Below are 22,368 nucleotides of genomic sequence, written 5' to 3'. Positions count from 1 at the left end.
TGGGTCTCGGGACTCGGTGCTAGAACGGAGAGAATTTCACTGCGGTGCGTGGCTGGCAACTGGTGCGTTGCCGTGCTCCTTGCGTAGAGATAAACTGATAAACATATCTAGTCATTAGCACTGGGCGGGCGACTGCGACGCTTCAGTTGCTTAGTTCTATTCAAGTTCGGGCTGGGTTTACCACGCCCATTCTTCAGCGGCCTTCTTCCGAGTCCCCCGCTTGCGCTTCATGCGACCTACCTCTGGCTGCTGCTTGTTCCCGCCCGGACCCCCCCCAAAGCAGTGCCGGACACGACCGAGTCCGAGGACACGCGGCGGATCTCGCCAACGCCCTTCTTCATCTGCGCGTCGGACTGTACGAGCTTCTTCTCCTCGTCTAGGACCTTGAAAGTGGCGCGGTGTTCCGTTGCTCGTTTGGAGCAACTCGTTGGCGACCAAGCGGCCCGGGGCACTCAAGTTGGCAAGGAAGTAGGCACCGCTTCACTCTTCGGCATTCTCTCACTGCGTATGACGCGCTCGTGGTTCTTCCCGTTCAAGTTCAAGTCAGCCCAACGCAGAACAGGGCGGTGACGACCTTGCGCTAGCGCTGTCGCGGCTGGTGATGGACACAGAGACCACAGGGAGGCAGAGCTTCGTGTCAGGGATTATGGGTGGAGTTTGGGATAGCAATACTATCACGGCACGCGGGCGCTCGCCCGAAATAGATTGGGTGTTGCATCTCCCAACTTCCGATCAGACACTTTGCCGCGGGCCGCGGTTGCGCCTGTCCAGCGTATATACCTGCGAACGCTGGCTTCTTACCTCTGCTCTTCCTCCGCCAACCGCCACCTCTCCCGGGCCTAGCCTCAGATCGAACATGTCCTGCCCCGCAGAGCATGTGCGTATCCCTCGCCTTGATGACTGAACACCTCTTGACGTGTCACAGCGGCCCAGCGCGCCCGAGACGTCGCCCCAAGCGCACGTGGAGTTGAGAATGCTGTTAGTCTCGGACGAGGAGAGCTCCCCCCTCGAGACGCAGACACCCTGTCGACTCGCCTCGCGGAAGATGTGCAGCTCGATCTCGCGGGGGAAGGGCGGGTCGTCCATGAGAATGAGAAGCAAGATGTGAGTGATGAGTCAGCCGACGACCACGGTCCGCGGGAAGCGATCAACTGGAAGCGTTGCCGCGCAGAATGCTTGCCAGTGCCTTCCAACCCAACGGCGGTGGACGCCCTGCGTCTTGGGCCTCCTGTGGCCGCGCTCCTCTCCCTCTTACGACAGTGGCAAGCTGCGCGGGCAAGCTCCTCCGTTCAAGTTCAATTCGGATTGAGTGAGTATACTGGAGATAGGTTTTAGGTTTTTCGAGTCGCCGGCTTTTCAACACTGGCACAAATCGGGATATACTCCGGAGAACATAGCCGCGCGATCACGAGAAACTTCCAGGGCGCAGCCAGGAGATATGGGGAGGATGAATTTCATTTGCCAGTGTACAGTAGACAACGTTAAGATGCTTCGATTTGGAGGAACACTGACAGGGGCTTAGCGCCATTGAGTAGGTCCACAACAGAGGGCAGACACACCTTTTCCAACTGCACACTACAACCATGAAACCCGCCGAGACGGGGAAAGAAACATGAAAAATTGTGCCACGACGACGGACGAATTCAAATGTGTACACGGAGCCGCGCGCGCTGGGGCCCCGTGCGCCACGCGGAGATGCACCGCCCGCCCGCCCATCGACGGGAATACCGAACTTACACGGATCCAGTGAAGGAACAGTGCGAGACAGCGCTGTGGTCCCAGACGGGCCGTACTCCGGGGGCCAGACCGGGCACAGCCCCGCCGGACCGAGCAGCGCCCGCCCCCTGCCTCGTCGCACCGCGCCACCCACGGAGACCCCCAGCAGCGACAACTCAGAGCGCCGGCCACAAGGGCCCAGACGACGTCCCCCCGCAGCAGCGCGAGCCGCCACGGGGTCCTCGCCGGCTGGCAGAGGGGCGGGGCAGCGCTGTCGGGCCCAGCGGAAGCAACGCCACGGGGCCCAGCGTGGCCAGCGGGCGTAGAGCCGCTGGTGGTGCCGATAACGGGGAGCGGCAAGTCGACAGGCGAGACGGGAGGGCGGTAAGGGAAAACCTGAGGATAAGCTCGGGAGGGACAGGGGTCCTGTGCGGAGAGCACGCGTGGCGTCGTGGTCGTGGTTTAGAGGAAAGGCGCGGATTGATGCGAAATTTTTGTTACCCGCCTTTCCGCGCACGGACCACATGTCGGCACGTGGTCCGTCTCCACATCAGATTCAATATCAATGGGTAGGGAAGATGTAAGCCACTGGCACCCGATAGATCATAGTGCTCACTCTGACAACTTATAGCAGTGATAACGAAAGGAAACAATAGATTGGGTGTTGCATCTCCCAACTTCCGATCAGAAGATAAAGATTAAGTACCCGCGGGCCGCGGTCGCGCCAACTGAGCGTATATACCTGCGAAGTTACACTCCCTTTTTCCCTCTGCTCTTCCCCAGATCTAGCATGTCTTGCACTGCAGTCTCAGAGCATGTATGTATCCCTCGCCTTGATGACTCAACACCCGTTGACAACTTGACATGTCACCCAACCACGCTGACGCGCACTTGCCGCCGCTCCTGGAGCAACACTTGCCCGGCACACTCAGCGACAACCCGCCGCCACTGCCCTCCGCCTGCGCCGCCCCCGCCCTCCGTCCGGGCCACGCTCCGCCCGTGCTGCTTCAACTGCTGGACGACGGAAAGCAACACGTGGCGTCGCAGCAGGCTCTCTGTCGGGAAGATTGTCTGCACCGAGTGCGGTGTCTTCGAGCGTAAGCACTCGCGCCCCCGGCCCGCGCAGTTTCCCCGTGTGCGGCCCCCTGGCTTGGTGGCGAGCGAGGCGTAGGTTTGGTGAGGACGGGAGGCGGAGGAGGAGGGTTCCTTGGAGCGAGCCTGAGGGGGATATACCTGTTCGTTCTGCTAGTGGGGAGATTTGCATTTGCGTGTCCGGATGGCGGACGGTGTGGACAGGACGCCAAAAGAGGACGCTAGACAGAGGACGCTAGACAGAGTCTCTCAGTCAGCGATAGAAACAAGGAGAAAGCTGGCACGCACCTGCATACTAGTATCAATAAGTACTCTGCACGCGCGCGATGACCCGATTAATGTCCCCAAAAGAAGTCGGCTGAGGTCATGGCTGAGGCAAGCGGTGGGGGGGGCGCCAGGCACGAGAAGGGCGCAGCCACCATTGGCCACGCGTCTTATAACATGGCCATCACATTGTAAGACGCGGGCAGCATGGCGCAGCGGGCCTCTTCTGGATGGCGCACTGGCCTGCCGCGTTTGTCAGTGTTGCGACTGTGTAGACGAAGAGCGGGAAACGAAAGTGGAGAGGACCGTTTGAGGAGTGGAGAACGATGGGGGAATAGTGTCTCGTTTGGCGCTTTCTGCAAGAACTGAGCTGGGCATGGAAAACATAGATGAAAGCGCACCTTTGGTTCTCCCAAGCTATTCAGAAGAGTCGCCCCACACCTTCAACGCCTGTGGGCTTGTTTTACGAGAGACAAGCGACTTTTCGCGTCGGTCGTGGTCGTCCAAGCTAAGCGCCTTGTATAACTGCATCGTCCGTACACTGGCAGAACCCCGGGGGCGACGATGATTAGGTGTTTGTGGAGATGAAAGAGGAAAGCTTTGCCTGCGAAAATGGGTGAGTATGGGCGGTACAGCCATGCTGGTCGATAACGCACCGTGAACACCACGAACATTCCTTGGTTTCAGGCACAATCCCCCACAATAGCACGCTCAGCGACAGCTGCCCTCCCGGGACCTCCCCACCCAGCCCCGCTCGATCCGCTTCCCACCGTCGTTCCGGTTCCGTTCCCATGACCTCGCTCCAGCGAACGCGCTTGCTGACATTTTGACTTGTTTACACAGGACACGCGGCTCCTGGCCTGTATCCGGCAACAACAGGGGGTGCGAGAACCGGTTCAAGGTGAAACCGGTGGACGCTTGACGCCCGACAATCTTGTTCCGCCCAGCCAGGCACATGGCCCGTCGCGCCTGCCTCGATGCTCGTGGTCGTCAAGAGCAAAGCCAGAAATCGGATCATCGCTGCGTCACGCGGTGACTTTCGCGCCGATGTCCGATCAGCGGTCCCACGCTCGCTCACAGCTGCCACGACGACCTCGAATGAGGTGCCCGCATCCAGCGCTGTACGCGACCGATGCCCAAGCGGCTCTGTATGTGTAAGGGGTGCGGTAAGACGGTCCTTTTGGGCCACGCACTTGGTGGCGCTGCGCAGGGTGTGCCATTTCGCTCACCTTCCCTTCATCCCGCTTGCTTGTTTGTGCCCGCGACAATGATGCTGAATGTTAACGGTCGGCAGCGTACGCAGCTCGAGGTCTGGCAGAGGATGAGGAGCGCGGAGGCAGAGAGCAGCCTGACCGAGAGATTGGTGAGCGGGAGAAGAGAAAACCTGTCGTCAACTGACCAATTGGCAATCACAGCGCTTGTCCTCTCCCTCCATGTCCGTCGTCCGCGTACAATGACCAGGAGGAGGAGGGCACGACGGGACTCGACTGTGCCCGGGCGGGTGCATTTCGCTTTCCCTGAAGCGCTGCATGACGGCCGAGGACAAACGGTGCGTCTTACTCTTAAGTCTTCAAGTTGCCCTGTGTGCTTAGGAGCTCCGCGCTCACTACATAGCAGGTGGACTATTCGAGTACGCGAAAATGCTGCTTTGGCCTGACTGGTGAATTCACCCTCGGGCCCTCTCAAGAATTCGAGTCGGCGGACTCATTCGCGCGCTGCGCATTTGTGTCGGGTATACTCTGAGGGACCGGGGTTAGAAGGGCAGCGGACGGCACTGGGGCCGAGCAGGTGCGTGGTTGGCTTTCTCAATTATTCCTCCTACCCATTTGACCCACTTCCTACCAGCTATTTACGGCTCCACTTTGCGCTCATTCCTTCACTGCGTCATACTCACGAGCCACCGATCCCACCCCTGCGATCTCACGGCTGCAACACTGATTCAATCGAGAACGATGTACCCTGCAGGTCTAGATTCGGTACATTCCCTCAAAAGGTACGCGACTGCCTCTGCCTGATACAACAGCTCACATTATCCAGCAAGACCCTCCCTCTGTCCCTCCACCTTCCTACACACTACCTGCGACGACTGCCTTCACATACAACACCAGCAGCACGCTCGCCGTCACCTATCGGCCGCGGCTGGTATACGGGTAATAGTAATGTTCGTGCGCGGGCGCGCGATACGCTGTCATGAGATTGATGGGAAGCTTTCGTGAGATTGATGAGCGCTTTCGTGAGCTATGTTGCCGAGTGTCGACTTTCGTGAGGTTGATGGCTGTCGGCGGAGCTGTCATCGGCTCACGGTCAGCTTTCGTGAGTTCCGCTCATCATCGGAAATTTCCCAGAATGGCCAGTCACGCGTCCGTCAGACGTGACGTGGCTGATCGCCGCTTGCTTCTTTTCCGTCATCTCTTTCCATCCCCACCACTCGCAACGTCGACGACGCCGGTCTAGCGTGTCAAACGCGGTGAGTACATGCTCCAAACACCTTCCCCCATCGGCCTGACTCGCCATAGGGCATGTACGATTCCTTCTGGGAGGCGTATGGCTCCTCAATGGACGACGGCGGGCAGCAGTGGGTGAACAGCGGAGGAATTGGCGGCGGAAACGGCGAGGACAGGGGTCATTCACCGTGCGTGGCCGTTTATATTGCTCTCCCGCATACTGACCCGCAGAACAGGTTCTATCCAACAGATTCTGTCGATACCGCCATGGCATCATCTTCCATGTCACTGCCATCCGCAACGGGATACCCCACGCGCTTGATTCAGGCCAACGATCCTCGATGGAATCATGCCCCAACAATCCCACCGTCACTTCCTTATCCCCCGACATCGACACCTGTCTGGACCAATCCAAATTCCGGCGGACCTGACTGGTCGACGCATTTTGACCCCGGAATAGGCCATTTGGGCGGAGGCATGGCAAAATTTGACGTCGACACCCCACAAAAGTGAGTCTCGCTGCCATGAGTGATACTGCCCCCTCAATTTCTTCCAGCTATCATGCAGGCCGAGCGACGAGCGTTGTAAGCGACGACTGGTGCGACTGGTAAGCTAAAATAGACACATTATCAACTAAACTGACGGGTAGCAGGTCTACCATTCTTCATACGAGTCGAGAATCCGATGCTGGACCGATTCATGCGTCGGATATGCAGGATTGGCTGTGAGTCGTGGTTTTTAATCTTCTCTAGCTGTCTTTTCACTCACTCGACGATATATAGCAGGTTTGTCTCCAAATCCTGGTCGCGTAACGATATCTCACTTGTTACCTGTAGTGCAATACCTCTTTCCGCCGGCTCGACGCCTCAGACTCCCATTTCCCGAATGTCAACGCCTTCAACAGATGTCTACGACCCTCCACGCTCGCGGTATGTGCTTTATTTGCATTCCAAGCTGCTTTCGCTGATGCCTGAATGTAGACCTCCGTCGTCCGCCTCCTCGACAGCCGCTTCGATCGACTTTGGACGGCCTGGACTGGCGGCTCTTGATCCTGAGGATGCAGCTTTGTAAGTCGGATTATCCATGCGTTTCTGTTCTTGGCTTACATTCATTGTTGCAGATGGAACGCTACCCCACTCATATTTGAGGAAGACGAGCCGTTAAGAGCGCCAGTGTGAGTGTTCTTCTCTCTTTGCCAGCGCATATTGACTATTTTGTAGGATCTCGGTCGAGGCTTCGCCACAGTCCGCTCCATTACATCCCGCTACCACGAGGCCATCTCAACGGAAACAAAAACATACAAAAAAGCACGGGGTGCTCAACATAACTGACCTTGGCCCATTTGACCGTCTCGAGTGGAAACCGTCAGATACAGTATGGCTGGACGAAGGGGTCTGGTCGGAGGTGGTCGAATTCCCCGAAGGCGTCAACCTCTCGTCTCAGAAGAAGTTCTTCCGACTCGAGCGCGTCCCCGGCATGCCGTCCGAGCTACCGCATTTCGAGGCAGCAAGAGCGACCGCGTTTATTATCCATGTCCCAGATGAATTCCCTGCCAGCATGACTGTCGACAACGTTTTCCGTAATCTGGTAAGTGCACTGCTGTCAACTAATTGAAGCTAATTGCTTTTCTCAGTGTGCACATTCTTTCACGTCGTCGACCGGGAGACAAAGCGATGTCGACAAGTATCTGTCGGGGTTTTTCTGGGGCCGGGACGTTGATGAGAAGATTGCCTGTCGGCGAGCGACGCCCGTGTGCAGAGGCGTGTGGGTTTGTCCCTCTTTCAACCCTGAGTTCATCAACAAGCCACGACGCGCGCTCGATCCGAACCTTCAGACCGAGCTCATTGACGCAAAGCTTCGTCAACAGGAGCGCCAGGACGACACCCTGGTCGGACAAGTTCTAAGGTGCGTGTTCTATTTCATTGTATTGCGTGGCTAACATGGTTTATATACAGTGCTCTTCGTGCTATCGAGAAGTTGCAATGCCGGGCCATTTGCGCAGATGGCTCGCGATGTCCGACGCCTCGCACAGGTGTGTCCAAGACTCCAAGCTCTGTCTTGCTGATGAATGCTGATTGCTTTTCAGCGCACGAACGGCAAAGACCATGCCCTGAGGTGCACTAATGCGAATGCTCCACTCGCACCTAGCTTCAGCCACTCAACCCACCCGATTCTGGTCGACGAGGATCTCTTCCTACGAGCAAAACGAGGGGAGCCGATTGTTGAGGAGGAGGATGAGGAGGAAGTGTGTGCGGGGATTCTGAGCGTACGGACAAAGACAGCAGCATTGACACATTGCGGTAAGCTTCCCGCTGCTGTCTTGGTTTGTCGCTGAGTGTATCAATCCAGACTTTAATCATTCGAAAGACGGACACCCGTTCGTTGCACCCCTCGCCAAAATCGAATGTAAAGCTCAAATCACATTCTTCTGTCCTCTGGAGCGTAAATATGCGGATAAGGAGGGGTATTGGGACGTCATACGTACGGCTATTGCATTTCCCGAGCCCAAAACGTACCATAAGCACCCAACGGCGATCGGGACCAAGTGTCCACGTACCGTGAAGGATAAATACAAGGAGGCTGCTCGTATATTTGGACCTGGTGCAACTGTAGCCAAGCTGGAGAATGGTACTTGTTAATATTACTTTGCTCTACTCGTTTCTCATCTTTTCCTCAAAAGCGCCAAGCACGAAAGCACTGCTCGGAACGACACCGAGCCTATATCATTCAAGTTTGATGAGTACGGCCCTGAAGAACCGACTTTTGCGTGAGGTCAAAAAAGAGTCGCAAACAGGAGAGTCCGTGGATGAAGGTATGGCAGGGCATATATCCTTCCACATCTTAACTCCTGCCAGAAATCGCCACCTACGTCGCCCGACAACAATCCATTTCTGACCCACAAAAGCGATATATTCATAGCATGAGTTATCGAGACGGAAAGCGCATCATTGTCGGTGCCAATGCAGCTCTCCTTACGCGGATTCATGACCTGCGCGCTCTCGATGTTGATACTACATTCAAGCCGGTAAAGAAGGTCGATATGCAGATCTTTGAAGTGAATAGATGGATTGCTAAATATGCTCGGGGTATGTTTCATCTCGATCTTGCTTCCCCTTCCCCGCATTGAACACTCGTAGTTATCACGGTCCTCAGAGTCTGGATGGAGGTCCATGACGAAGCTGCTTTCAAATTCGTTTGGTCCGAAATATTCCGCTTGGTTTTCGAGCTCACGGGCAAGCCCCTTCGTTTCAAGCGTGTCCACCGAGGGGGTAAAATCCTGGGACTACTCTCCGATATGGAGGCAGCACCGCTTCTCGGATTTGCTGCTGCTCTGTGGGATGAGTTGACACCCGAGTCTCAAGCACGGATTGGCACTCCAGAAGCGGCACTATCGTACGTGCTTCGCATCTGCAGTGTTCATTTCAATCGGTTTGTTACCTTCGGTCTCGAGTTTCGACTAGCAGCAGCTAATTGTCTCCTCAGTGGTATTGACGATCTGAAACACCTCTCCGAAGATACTCGCAACCGACTACGCGAGCTTCGTCACGTCAAAAATCAGGCGGAACTCGATAGCTTTGAGTTGTGGCTCAATGGGGTAGCTGATCCGACGGGTCGCATTCGAAGTAAGTAGACTAACTCGGTCTTCTGGTTCCAAATTTGACGTTCTCAGCATGGTACAACCACAAGACGATGCATTGCTGGCTTCGACCGGCTTTGATACAGTTTCTTTCAAATATTGGCGCCGACTGGGATCTCCTCGAGCCAAACACGAATGCGGGTGAAGGCCAGCATCGATGGAATAACATCCAGACAGGTGTGGAGATGAGCGTCATCGAATCAATGGAAAAGTATGTATTCCAGCGTCGAGACACTTGTTGAGGCTGATATCACTACAGGTATGAAGCTTTAGATGCATCCATTGAGGCTCAGCTTCAGCAAGAGGACCGCACTGGCGACTCGCGAAATGCATACAACGGCGTCGCTCATCGATACCTTAGCCGCTATAATCGTCGACTGTCCGCATCCGAAAAAACTCGTCGAAGCCGCTTCATCGATTCGAAGGTTCGCATGCGCGTAGTTAGCGTGGCAGAGGCGAAGTCTGAGCTAAAGAAGGCAAGGCTCGCTGCCAAGGTTAGTGCCCATGCTCTCCGAGTCAGCTTCCCTCTTTGACTCTATTGTTGTTCCTAGTCTCATCCCTCAACCGATGCGAAAGATAGGGTGAAGGTATGCGAGAAACAGGTCCATCTTGCCAAAACAAAGCTTTCAAAGGCAAAGGCCGAAGCGAAGGTGTGTTCCCTGGTGACTCGAGTCAAGGTACTAACAAATCTGGCAGTCTAACTCATCTGGACGCGTCGGTCGACCTCGCATCAACGCCCAAACCAAGCACTACCTGGACTTCGTCCAGGAGAGTGAGGAAGCTCTGGTCGTTCCGCCGGCAGCTCCTGCGCAAGTCGAACATGGAGCAGGCGACCCGGTCGAAGGGCCAACGTTGGACGTCGTCGTTGATGTCCCTGCTGTGCGACGCTCAACGCGAGCGATCCAACCAGTGGTCGATCGGCGTTCGCTTCCCGAGACAACTACGAAACGTCAACGCGAAGGGGAGACGTCCGCTGGGCCATCGACCAAACGCAAGAAATCAGCTAAAATGCGCGGGAGAAAGCTGGACTTGGACTGGGAAATCGTGGTTGATGGAACGGTAACACCAATCCGAGATTATGCAAGAGACCACTTCGACGCATTTGCGTCTGCATATCCGATGTATGTTGGTATATGGAAGGAAGAGAATTCGCATACTTCAAAATAGCATAGATAATATTTGAATGGAACATTTAATTGTTACACTATGCTCTACTATCTAGCTTCATTTCAAGTCCATACATCAGTCTCCGCGTCTTCGTGGCTTGCACCAAAGAGTGCCAGTGGCCTCCTTGTCCAAATTGATACTGGACCTATCTTCAACCTACATTATCCTACTGCCAGTGCCCTCTTTACTGTTTCCGAGGCAAAGCACCGACTTAACTGACAATGCCATACCAATATTGAAAGTACTGCTAGGCAACTCTGGTCTCCAAATCTCTGGTATTAGGCTGGATTATGTTCTAGGGCTAAAGTTGGACTGAATTCAGGATGGTAAGTAGCACCAATCGGCAAGATGATTGATATGATATGCTGAGGTAGACTCGGACTACATCAATGGTCCAAGAGTGGGATATATCATTAAGGCTAGATACTTTAACATTCCAATGATGGATGCATGAATTTCTAGAAACCATCGAAAGAATGGATCCAGATGCTCTAGGGGACCGAGAAAATGAAAAAGATGAAATGCTCTGCACCGTGTTTGAACGCGCGGCGTCGCACTGGCATCGTCACACTGTTAGATTCGCAGAATGAATAATACGTGGACTGTCGGTGGACACACAGAAAAGGTGTAGCAGCCATGCCAACAATAGCCCACCCAGTCGTTCACTCGATGTCTTCAGACTCCGATCAGACTCCGACGGAAAGAGCGTTGCCGACTTGGCCGATCTCTTGTTATCGTAAGTGGAAGACGCTAACGCCGACACGGATTGATCGGCTAATGTGCAGTTTGACAGGTCACGAAAGCTTGCCGCGCACCCGCGCACGAACATTGCCAGGGCCCTGGTATAGAGGTTGTTCACGCAGCGCGGAGTTAGAACAAAAAGGCTTCATGGATGGTCACAACCCACCGGCATAGTGCAGGTGTAGAAAGACCCGTTGACGATAACGGCACGGCATAGCTGCGGAGCGCAGATCCATCCCAGCTGGGCAGCAGGCCGATACCGGGCAGTAACCCTACAAGGATTGATAAACAATCCAATATGAAGATGGTAAATCAAGTTTAACACTGTTAATTAATGCAATATGTGCTACAATACTACCAGACTGGAAAATCCTGTTAAACATATATGAGTTCAACAGAAACAGAGTGAGCAGGCTGACTTACCAAGGGAAAGGAGAATTTAACACATTTAACTAGTTAAACACAGATCAGTAATAATCGGGTTCCAAACTCAAACTTACCCACCTGGAGTTTCCTGTTAAACAACACATTAAACCAGCACTGCAACCCTTATGAGCTTGATAAACACAAATGATAGAATAATACCCCATCAAGTTTTGCCCGCCGGCGCTGCAAAACGATCAGTAATGAAGCCAAATGGAAGTATGGTGACTTACACCGCCGGCCCAGGAAGCGGAACAACTCGTGCGCGTTTTGCTGGCTTGCTGGTGACCAGTGAATTGTCATCGGTTTCGCCAGCCTTGCGCTTCGTAAGCACCTTTCGAGGCCGTGCCGGCGCCGGCGTAACAACAGCAGTGCTCACTGGCAGCGGGGCGATTTCCGCCGGTTTCTGAATGAAGGCGGCCTGTGCGAGTGCCCCAGTGGGAGACGAGGGTCGTGAAGGGGGTGTCGAAGGTGATAGTAACGTGGGCTGGTTTATGGGCAGCCCGAGCGGCGGTTTGGAAGCACTGGCAGCGGCTGCCGACTTGCCCTTGGGGTTCCCCACTGGCAGAGCGGCCAACGTGGACGTGGGAAGCACCACTGCTGGCGATGCGGAACGCGAGGATGGTGGGGTGGGTACATTCACGTCATCAAGCGGCGGCGGAGCGGCTGCTGACTTGCCCTTGGGCTTCCGCAGAGCAGCTAATGTGGACCGTGATGCGGGAAGCACCATACAACAGCCAATGATGAGGGAGAAACTGGAAAAAAGAGCTTAACCTCAAAAGATGAATGTCCCAATGGATGGATCTGGCAGTTGGGGAAATTAACAAAAATGTCAGACACTGAACTTGAAGAATGGTCACAGGAAGGTATCTATTCAATTATTCGTTTTTGGATAAGAAATACTTAAATATTTATATAGGAGATCGTGTTCAATGCTTTAGAGCTGAGGCAGAAATGCTTCGGTGGAGGGAACAAGTTGAACAAAAAATAGCAGAACTTCTTCGTGTCCGCCGGAGCTTTTTGAAAATGGAGGACACTTGGATGCAATTAGCCAAGTCTGTGACATATCCTGGACACTGTGCATATGCAAAACAGAAAGCTGCTATGTACCAACGGATGGCCCAGGATACAGAGGTGTATATCAAAAAGGCTGGACATGATGATTTGCTTTAGGACAATGCTAATTTGGTTCAATGGGTCCAAGCCAAGAGAGCAAAAGAGGATGACCTTTTTACTACAGCAGTAAATAGGTAGTTATCAGTTGTAGCAAGCATGATAAACAAGCAGTAAGACAGCAAAGTGCTTGTTAATTAGTTTTATTTGTGGTTAAAGGACAAAAAATGCTATGTAGTTCGATTTAAAGTCATTAAACATCCTATGCAGTCAGCTGATAGATGGGGCACATTCTTATGCCCTCTTGGACTTGTGGTCCCTGGCATGTGTGTGTTGGCAATCCTGGGTTCAACTCCCAGTGGTGTCATTTTTGTGGTCCCACTTGGGCTGTTTCTCATTCCGTTTAACACTGTTTAACTTGAACAGGTTAAACGTGATTTACCATCATCATGCCCGTTGGCTTAACAATCCCTGCGGGAGTTTGGGAATAAACAGTGCCCCTTTCGATCCATTATACACCTAAAATCAATGCATCAAAAAAAGAATTTTTTTATACCTCTATTCGTACCCAAAAGAAATTGTTCCAAATATGCCTGCTTATATGAGAAATAGATACTATAAACGGACTCAGTTTTGTCAACTGGTTTTGGGGCAGATCAAACAGCCTTTTCTAGACCAGTTTTTGTATCAAAACATGAACCAAAAATATTCACATATATTCACTTATATGATATATATCAGGGCCCTGGACCATATTTTTAGGTCCCTATTTTGATGCAAAAGCTGGTCTAGAAAAGGGTGTTTAATCTGCCCCCAAACCGGGGGACAAAACTGAGTCTGTTTATAGCATCTATTTCTCATATAAGCAGGCAAATTTGGAACAATTTCTTTTGGGTGCAAATAGAGGTATAAAAACTTTTCTTTTTTTGGTACACTGATTTTAGGTGTATAATGGATTGAAAGGGGCACCGTTTATTCCCGAACTCCTGCAGTGAATCCTTGTAGGATTTATCTACCGGGCGGAAGCTTCAGGCGTGCGCAAACAATGTCCAGAAGAAAAATGCGTCAGCAGGTCCATTCGCGGGAGCAAGATCGCGGGAGCACACCATGTCCTAGCTCCAAAAATGCGGCTCCCTCCCTCCCAAGCTTCTGCTCCCGCACGCGTGCACCCGTCCAGCACGACTGTTGTCGACCTTCAGCTTCAGGCGAGTGGTGGGAAGACGAAAAGAAGAGTGCTGATGTCAGAGATTGATGTCAACGCCTGCGCGAAAAACTTACGCAGGCACACCCTGTCCTTTCCCCCCATATCGCGAACACCGGAAGGTGCGCTCCTGCCCTCGGAGAATGACGAGGCACCGTCGGGACCCCGGCCAAACGTGCGGGAGGCGGGCCGACACGCTGGAAAAGACGGAGGAAGGTCCGCGCTGACCCAGCCGCTCGGTCCTTCTGCCCGAGATCTATACGCAAAGAGAGACACGCTGCTCCTCGTATCCCTAGGAATTATAGGCGGAACGCGCCAGAATTCAGCCCAGTGGCCCCGGGCCTTGTCGACAGGCAGTGTTCGTTGCCCGTTTGGCTTCATCAGGAAAAACCTCCCCCAGAAATTTGATGAGATTTCAGGAAATTTCCCGAAATCACCTTGAATTTTGACTGATTTCTCTGATTTCCAGAATTTCTGGGATTCCTTTAGTCCCCCAGAAATTTCGAGAAATTAGAGTAAATTTCCCCTAAATTTCCCATAAATTTCCAGGCATTTTACTGCTGTTTCATGGCTTTCAATCATATTAGAGCAATCATATTAGAGCAATATCACTATTATATTCAAGACCTATCGACAATACAAGAGGTCGACTTTATGTCTACAACACAGTCCTGCGGCGTCATCAAATCCCAGCAACCACACCCTATGCCCACACAGGTTTCCAGGCCCTGTTGTCCGGTGTCAGCACAAACGCGAGACAACGGTGTGAAGCGACATACCATAGGGGATGGCCCAATTGTTCCTGCTGCCTATATTCGGGCATCCTCGAAGAGTGCAGTCACGCGACACATGGCCCTCGAATGGAGTTCGGGTCGTCGCACGCAAGGTTCCGGACCTCCCTGAGGCCGTTGACGCTCGACTGTGTGCCGGCAATGTCGGTGAGCAGTGAGGCCAAGTACACGAGTGCGCCGCCCTGCAATCTGGCGCCCGCGGGCGGCGCGAACCAGAAGGCCGCGCAGAGCGTAACCTCGCGGAACCTTTGCAGGTCGACATCCCCAAAGGTCGGCATCTTGAGCGAGCAGTCGTACTAGTAGGTGGTCAGCGATGCCTTTCTCTGCAGAGGACAGCGACACACCGTGTATGTGCCGAAGCGGCTGGCGGTACGCTGGAAGTTGTGCCAGATGACGGTGTGGCGCGGGTGCGTGAACTCGCTGCACCACTCGAGGTCGAGATAGCGGTAGTGGTCTGGATGTATTCCACGGCCTGCTCGGCGTAGTTCTGGGCGGCAGCGGCACCAGCAGCGGCAGCGGCAATAATCTGCTCTCGCTCTAGCTATAGGCAGTCGCAGGACTGTTATAGCTAGGGCAACCGTCAGCGGAAGGACACAGAGAGGAGAGTAGTGGGCGTACCAGGTTAGGGTGCCCACTCTGAGGCTGTTCGTAGCTTGGTGGCCGACTTCAGGGCGCAATGTCAGAGCTGACGGCGCGTGGACATGGGAACAACGATAACACACAGCCTCTTGCACGGCGCGCTGCCGGGCGCTGGAGAGGGGGATAAGGCGCTGAGCAAAGGCTCAAGAAGAGGGAAAGGGAACATGAGCGGGGAAAGGAAAGAGTGGTACGATTTTTTTTTTTTGATGTCACACACATGTAACAAATCTATCAAAGATCTGTCAACGACATAACAACATGATACGTTTAGGGCCGGTCTTTTATGGCGGACTTGGAAACCATCTGAATGTTACTTTGAAGTGTAGAATTGAAATAGCAACCCTAGGCATAAGACCTTGTAGAGATAAACATTCACCCTTCTTATGCATGATATTCCGTCCTGGTCTTGTGTTCATTTGACTATTGATTTGATATGCTACAGAAATCATTGGAAATTTCCAGAAATTTTGTGGAATCCAGTAAAATTTCTCTAGATTTTTAAAGCCCATTGAAAATTCCAGAAATTTCATAAGATTTCTCCAGGAGGTTTTTCCTGATGTTGAAACTCTCATGGATTGGAGCTGCACGCTCCCGCTCCCTCTCCTGGCCGTTTCGGCCGGAAGAGGTTACGGGAGTGCGCCGAACACATCCGGGATAGCCCCCGCAACTGAAGACAGCTTTGCCGATGCGTCTCGGCGACCTGCGGCAGGCTGTGTAGGCCGCGCGTGCTGCTGACGGCCTTGTACACGAGAGCGGTGAGAATTCTTGGCGGCTCAGCCTGAAAGTCTCACCATTCGGCCAGGGCGCCACCTGACTTGATTTTCCCAGTGCCATCGCCGTTGATGATGTGCTAACCGGGATGGGACTCACGAGCGTGCGCAAATGGGCTGAGTGGTCCTACGTGGTGCTGAGGCCTCTTCTACTGGCACAACTCTCTCCTAGTAGCCCTATAGGAAAAAGCAATATAGCACCATTCAACAAGCATTCACAACCAGGGCGCGCGTCGAACGCACCATCTTCACTATTACACTCCACTGTGTAGCCCAGTGCGCATCTGGGACGGTTCCCAGCGGTGGTGGCTGACAACAAACTTCAAGTTGCTTAACTGCAGCTGCTCCCCATTCGTCCGCATTGACGCTACATGAGACTTCAATAGCGCCGACTCGTAGGGATGAGCACGGGTCAACCCACGGGTGTCCGGAGAGTGACTCGGACCCAGACCTGCACAGCCACTGAAGCAGAGTGAGTATTACGGAATAGACACCAAGCTTGCATGCGTGAGGGTCGGCGCCTGACGCAGCGCGCCAGCATTCCAAGTCGTCGGCGCCAAGAACTAGTAAGCGCGCCCGCTGCAGAGCCGCGCAAGCACAAGGACGCGCTCCGGGAGTGGGGGAAAAGGAAGCAAGGCTTGGCGCGTGATTGACATGGCGCGCACGGACCAGGCGGTGCCGCACGTGCCACCTCATCCGCTTCTTCGTCCCGACGCCCATGTGCCCAGAGCCTCCACCGCTTGCGCAACGTCCTGGGGTCTACGGGGGCGGGGAGAACGTGTGGCCGTGCCCAAGGTAAGACGTCATAGGCTCCAGGGCCTGTTTGCTCACGTGTTTGATTAGTACCTAGATGGAATGGTCACCGCGGCTGAAGAAGACCAGCTGTTGGAAGGATGTCAGGTGCGCTATCTTGCGCTTCTTCTGAACGTGTTGGAATGACGAGATCGGTAGTATTAGAGCCCTAGCTGCGCCTAGTGCCTGAACGACACGCTGCATACGCGCGTATGGCTCTGATTGCGCGGAGCGAACTCAGCCAAGATGGGCACGGGGGACAATAAGGCAGGCAGGGAGATATGGAGAGGAGGAAGCACATGTGCTCGCTCCCTGGCGCATAAGCCTGGCAACACTGCGCGGCGCTTTCGACTCCGTCCAGTTTTGCGCCGCGCTGGACCTTACCGATTACCTAGTCGTCCTCGAAGCCATCCAACTCCGCAACGGTCCTCCGCACGACAGGCGCCTTGCTTCCCTCGAATCCCCTTCGCACAACGTCCTGGAACTCCTCCCATACCATCTCCTCATCCGCCACATCCAGCTCAACCCCAGCATGTCCGTTTACGACACGCGCAACGAGCTCTACCGCCACGGCCGATGGCGGGCCGCGGCTGTCGTCTGCTGCAAAGAGGGCATACTGCTCCGCTGAGGGGTAAAAGCGGTGCGGGTTGGAGATCGCGAGCGTGAACACAAACACGCAACGCTGCAGCGAGCTGGGGAGCGCCGCAAGGGTCGGGGCCACGCCGTACGGGAGGATCCAGGACATATGGGTGCGGACTTCGAGGCGCTGCAGCCGCGGGGCGGCGGGGAGCACGACGCCTGGCGCATCCAACGTGTCTATCGCCAAATTGATGTTAGCATGCCGAAACAAACAACCATGAACGCACAGCAGATGAGCGTCAGCTCTACGAGCCCGTGAGCAATGCTCGTCGAGTTGAAGAGGGTGTTGTGCCGCAGGTCAACATCCGCGTGTCGAAGGCTGAGCTTGGTGATATTCTGGAGACTAGGCGCTTCTGTGGAGGCCAGCATCGCGTAAGCCTCATCCAGGTTACTGCGAAGCACCAAGCTCTGCACACGCGCTACGCCCATGTCCAAGCCGGTAGCCTCGTGAAGGCGGTATGTGCAGCCACTCAGAACGAGCGTCTTTTCCACGCCGCGCGACAGCAAGTGGTACATCTCCGCCGCCGGAAATGCGAGGACGTCGTGCATCTTGAGTGTTCTCAACTGGACATCGTTCAGTATTGCTAGCAATGCCGCGCGTGTGTCGGGAGCGAGCCATGCCCACGGTCCCGTGCCCATCACCGCTAGCCGCCGCACATTGCCATGCGCGGCAATCGCCGATAAGGCGGTGCTGAAGGCGGGCTCGTCCGGCCAGCCATGAGCGCGTGCAAAGGCCACGGTCAGGGATGCGATGTTCGCGAGGAGACGCGGAGAGGTGGGGAAGTCAGACAGGGAAGGCGGCTGGGGCCCAGTCTGGGGGATAACGTCCAGCAACGGTCGACGTATAGCGACATTGCAGAAGAGACAACGCTGGCACGGATGGCGGAAGAGCGCAGATGCGAGCGCGAGGGACTTGAGTGCCTTCGCAGGGAGGAACTCGACGATGGCATCCACCAGCTCGATGGGAAGCTTGTCGAGAGGGGAGGTCATGACGGCAAGCGGAAAGAAGGGAGGGAGGCTGTCACAGGCTGTGTTGATTGGCATTGCATATAAATAGGTCGAATGACTGCTGGATGAAAAGAACCGCACGAGAATGGGTTTCAATGGGAGACCGTGTCTGTTGCGGCCAGCTCCTCAAGGCAGGGAATGCTGGCTTGGCTGATGGGTCCGCAGCGCGTTCGCACCTGCTGTACATGAGTGGAAAAGGCGCAGCGGGCAGCAGCTGCAGTCGAGGACCGCTGTTGCTCTTCCATGTGCCATGACTCGTAGAAGGCGTGACCGGTGCGGGGCGCCGGGCCCGAGGCCACCGTTGGCCACGCGTCTTATAACATGGCCACCGCATTGTAAGACGCCGGCGGGCCTGTTTTGGACTCGGATGGCACTTTCATCGTTCACTGCAGCGCAAATGAGTCGACCTTACACACGAAAAGGGCGCACTACGCACCTCACAACAGCCCCGCGTCGAATCAGCCTGGCTCGCAGCTGAAAACACTGCCATAGGCTTACCAAAGGCCCACGCCAGTCCGCTTGCGCATCCGTCCAGTACCGCGCTGGATGCGGGCCAGTGCAACGCGTCGTCGTGGAGGCGCTGAGAGAGCGTGTGAGCGTTGATCGGCTCTCGGCTCGGCGTAACACCGTGACAGATGGATATCACCGGTTCTTCCGCTCCACGACGACGAGCGCGTGAGCGCTGGGTATGCTCCGTTGGGCGCCCTCGACGCGATGAGGTGCCCTGTTTCCTTCAGCACGGGCTCTTCTCGTCACTGGTGCGTTGTCCCGCACATATCCGCGTCACGGATTCCTGGCTCTGACTTGGACCAACTTGAAGGTGCGACGCCAGCTTCCACTCGGTATCCCACCAGAAGCCAGTGCCGCGACCGCGGAACTTGGAGGAAGGTTGAGATTGCTGGCGCTGGGGATGGCAGAGTACTCTGCGGGGTGGTGTGGTGTAGTGGAGAAAGGTGCGTGCTCGGTGTCGCTTCACGCTGGCATTCTCAACAAACACGAGCCTGTGGACCATGACCTCTCGTGCACTGCGCAGCCAGCACGCACATCCCGAATGCCCTCCTGCTCAGACTTTAGCTCTCGCCTGAGAACGCCTACTAGTATGCCTCTAATGTGCGCGTTCGCCGCCAGTTAACGCGCCTGCTCGTTTTCCATCAAGACGACCACCAGTAGCTAGCGCAGCCGGCTACTATCTTGCGGCGGGATGAAACCTTACAGCAGTTCCTGAATGTAATGAGAATGTCACAAAAAATTTTGCGCGTTTTGGCACGTGTTCCTAAAAAGGAAATCGTCCCATTTTGACTCCGGCGCTCATCTCCACGTCTCTGTAGACTGTCCTGGTAGCCTAATACCTCCAATGGGCAACCGCCGGATCAGTGAAGACCTCAAGCGGTGTGCTCTCCGCCTCTGGCAGGCTGGTTGGGCAAAAGAGGACATCTGTTTTGTGTTGTGCGTGTCCCCGAGCAGCCTGTATCGCTGGCGGAGCATATTTGCGGAGTTTGGAACACCCTGCAAGCCCCGTTCCCCATTCATCGGTCGCCCCCGCATTGTCTGCCTTGCTGTCTTGACTGCCGTCAAAGAGGTCTTCAAAAAAGATGCAACTGTCATGCTGCGCGAGCTCCAGTTTTTCCTTGCTATCTACCATGACCTTCCTATCTCCATCTCTGCCCTCCAGGCTACACTTGAGCGTGCAGGGCTGACACGCAAGGTTCTCCAGAGGCTTGCGGCGGAACGTGACGAGACACGGCGGTCCGACCATATTGAGCTTATTCAGGACCCAGAGCTTTTTTCGGGCACCGGGCTCGAGTTTGTCGCTATTGATGAGTCAAGCAAGGATGAGCGCACTCTCACTCGTACCCATGGCCGCTCTGCTGCAGGGACACGAGCACAGTTAGCCGCACCCTTCGTTCGTGGCCAGCGTTATACGTTGACAGCAGCAATGTCAAAGAATGGGTACATTGCAATGCAGATCGTGGAGGGCTCAATGAATGCATCCCAGTTTTTTGACTTCATTATTGAGGATGTAGTGCGTGGCTACAGTGACCATTTACCTACTGCTGACATTTCCTCAGATTCCGCAAATGAACTCATATCCTGATACACAGAGCGTACTCATCCTTGACAACTGCCGTATACACCACACCGACACTCTGAAGGAGATCCTTGATGATCTAGGTGTGTTACACTGCATTGACATGGTGCCTACGCTCAGCGCTCATGACAACAAAGGAATCATGATGCTCTTCCTCCCCCCATACTCTCCCGATTTCAACCCCATTGAGGAGTCTTTCTCATGCTGGAAGGCCCATCTGCGGGCTAATGGACATGCAATTGGGCAGGCAGAGGATCCTGTGGCTGCATTGCTTGACTCAACGGCTTGTATTACAGCAGAGAAGGCAACGGAGTGGTTCAGGCATGCAGGGTACATTTGGAATTGATTCGAAGTACAATGTGTGAGTTGCGAGCAATATGATACAGTCCGAAAAGTGCAAGTGTGGATATGAGGTGTAAGCATGAGTACAATGGTGTGTAAGTAACAAGAATATGCGACGAGAAAGAGCGACAAGAGAGGCAGAAGAACCGAGCAGAGAACTGAACCACCTACACTCCATGATCAAAAACACCTGCCTTCAGGTCCGCCCGGAACTTGATATTTGCAGCATAAACACGTCTCCACGACAGCGTCTTGAATCCCGCATCTATGCCATCTTTTGGGAGCTCTCTGGGAAGCGGGTCTCCTGGCCGAAAGTCCATTGCTTCCAAACGTGCGACATCCTTAGGCTCCAAATCGTAGGCTTCGACAAAACGCTCGACAGGGACTTTGTGGCGTTTGACAGGTGAGTGTGGGGTGGAGGTAGGGTTCTGGACATGCTGCGACACAAGCCCATCATGATTCTGACCAAACGGCAGCACCATACGATTGTTCTGCTGTGCCAGAAGCTGCATCGCATACATATCAGCAATGGACATTGCTGGGGCAGCGGGCGCAGGTGGAGGGGCAAGAGGGGGGGCGAGGGCGGAGGCGGGGGCGAGGGCGGGGGGCGAGGGCGGGAACGGGAACGGGAATGGTAGCCTTCTTCACGATGTACTTCTTTGTGTCATCAAAAAACGGGTTATTGAGAGGAGGTCGACGCTGATCGGTCTTGCCATCCAGCTACCATTCATTAGCAAGATGAATAATAGAGCACAAGCACAAACCATAGCCTTGCCCCACACGGTCAGCTTAGGATTGTCAAGCTCAAAATAACGGTCGCCGTCTTTGTCGTAGTAGAAGCGCTTATCGAGGCTGAGATGGGGAAAGTTGCCCTTCGGATATGTTGTCACGAGTGTCTCTTTGTATGGCGCAATGCCAGCAGTGAGACTTGTCTACAGATGAGATGTCAGTGACCAGAATTTGAAGGGCTCTATACGGTGCCTCACCATCTCATCGCGGAATGTCGTTGCATTAGACACGGACTCAATAGAAGAATAGTCGAAGCGGGTGTCATCGGTATCATCAATGCCAGTATCCCAGTGCTGTTTCTGGGTTAGTACACGTTCGCAGAAAGTGGGGAAGACAACGCACCGGCGGCTCCTCAACAGGCTTCATGGGAGGTGGCATGTAGACATGAGCAATTCGTTGGTAAGACTTGAGCGCCACCAGCTTCTGGACAAGCACTTCGTAGCCAAGTTCATTTGCGATAGGCATAAGCTTGGCGTTCCCCGGGTGGTCCGGTTTGGCCTCCAACGCGGAAACAACAAGATGATTCTTGGGGCAGGGAAGAGTGAGAGCCAATGTGGAGAGGAAATTGTCGAAGGAGTCGCGGTTTGTGAACTGGAAGGGGCCACGCTTGGTGTGTTCGGGTGGAGCAGGCTTCCGACCACGAGCAGCAGCAACTCCCCGCTTCTCGACATAAGCATACCCGATAAGCTTGACGGGAGGTTCATCGTCTAT

At 54.3% G+C, this 22,368-nt stretch overlaps 3 protein-coding genes across 3 annotated transcripts; 1 reads left to right on the top strand and 2 right to left on the bottom strand.

Moving 5' to 3' along the window:
* Positions 1-2,644: 2,644 nt before the first annotated feature.
* MIND_00410000 (uncharacterized protein) lies at positions 2,645-3,102 on the bottom strand (the record flags this gene model as incomplete). Its single annotated transcript, XM_037360923.1, has 2 exons — positions 2,645-3,043; positions 3,097-3,102. The coding sequence occupies 2 exons, from the start codon at positions 3,100-3,102 to the stop codon at positions 2,645-2,647; spliced, it is 405 nt and encodes a 134-aa protein (XP_037221215.1).
* Positions 3,103-17,181: 14,079 nt separating this feature from the next.
* Positions 17,182-18,473, bottom strand: MIND_00409800 (uncharacterized protein; the record flags this gene model as incomplete). Its single annotated transcript, XM_037360922.1, has 2 exons — positions 17,182-17,606; positions 17,657-18,473. 2 exons carry the CDS (start codon positions 18,471-18,473, stop codon positions 17,182-17,184), a joined length of 1,242 nt encoding a protein of 413 aa, XP_037221214.1.
* Positions 18,474-19,072: 599 nt separating this feature from the next.
* MIND_00409700 (uncharacterized protein) lies at positions 19,073-19,451 on the top strand (the record flags this gene model as incomplete). Its single annotated transcript, XM_037360921.1, has 3 exons — positions 19,073-19,195; positions 19,258-19,390; positions 19,438-19,451. 3 exons carry the CDS (start codon positions 19,073-19,075, stop codon positions 19,449-19,451), a joined length of 270 nt encoding a protein of 89 aa, XP_037221213.1.
* Positions 19,452-22,368: the final 2,917 nt, after the last annotated feature.

Source organism: Mycena indigotica, assembly GCF_014461135.1.
Source record: "Mycena indigotica strain 171206Taipei chromosome Unknown Mind.scaff0004, whole genome shotgun sequence".
In the NCBI taxonomy this organism is placed as follows: Eukaryota; Fungi; Basidiomycota; class Agaricomycetes; order Agaricales; family Mycenaceae; genus Mycena; species Mycena indigotica.
This window is presented reverse-complemented; position numbering and strand designations above follow the sequence as displayed.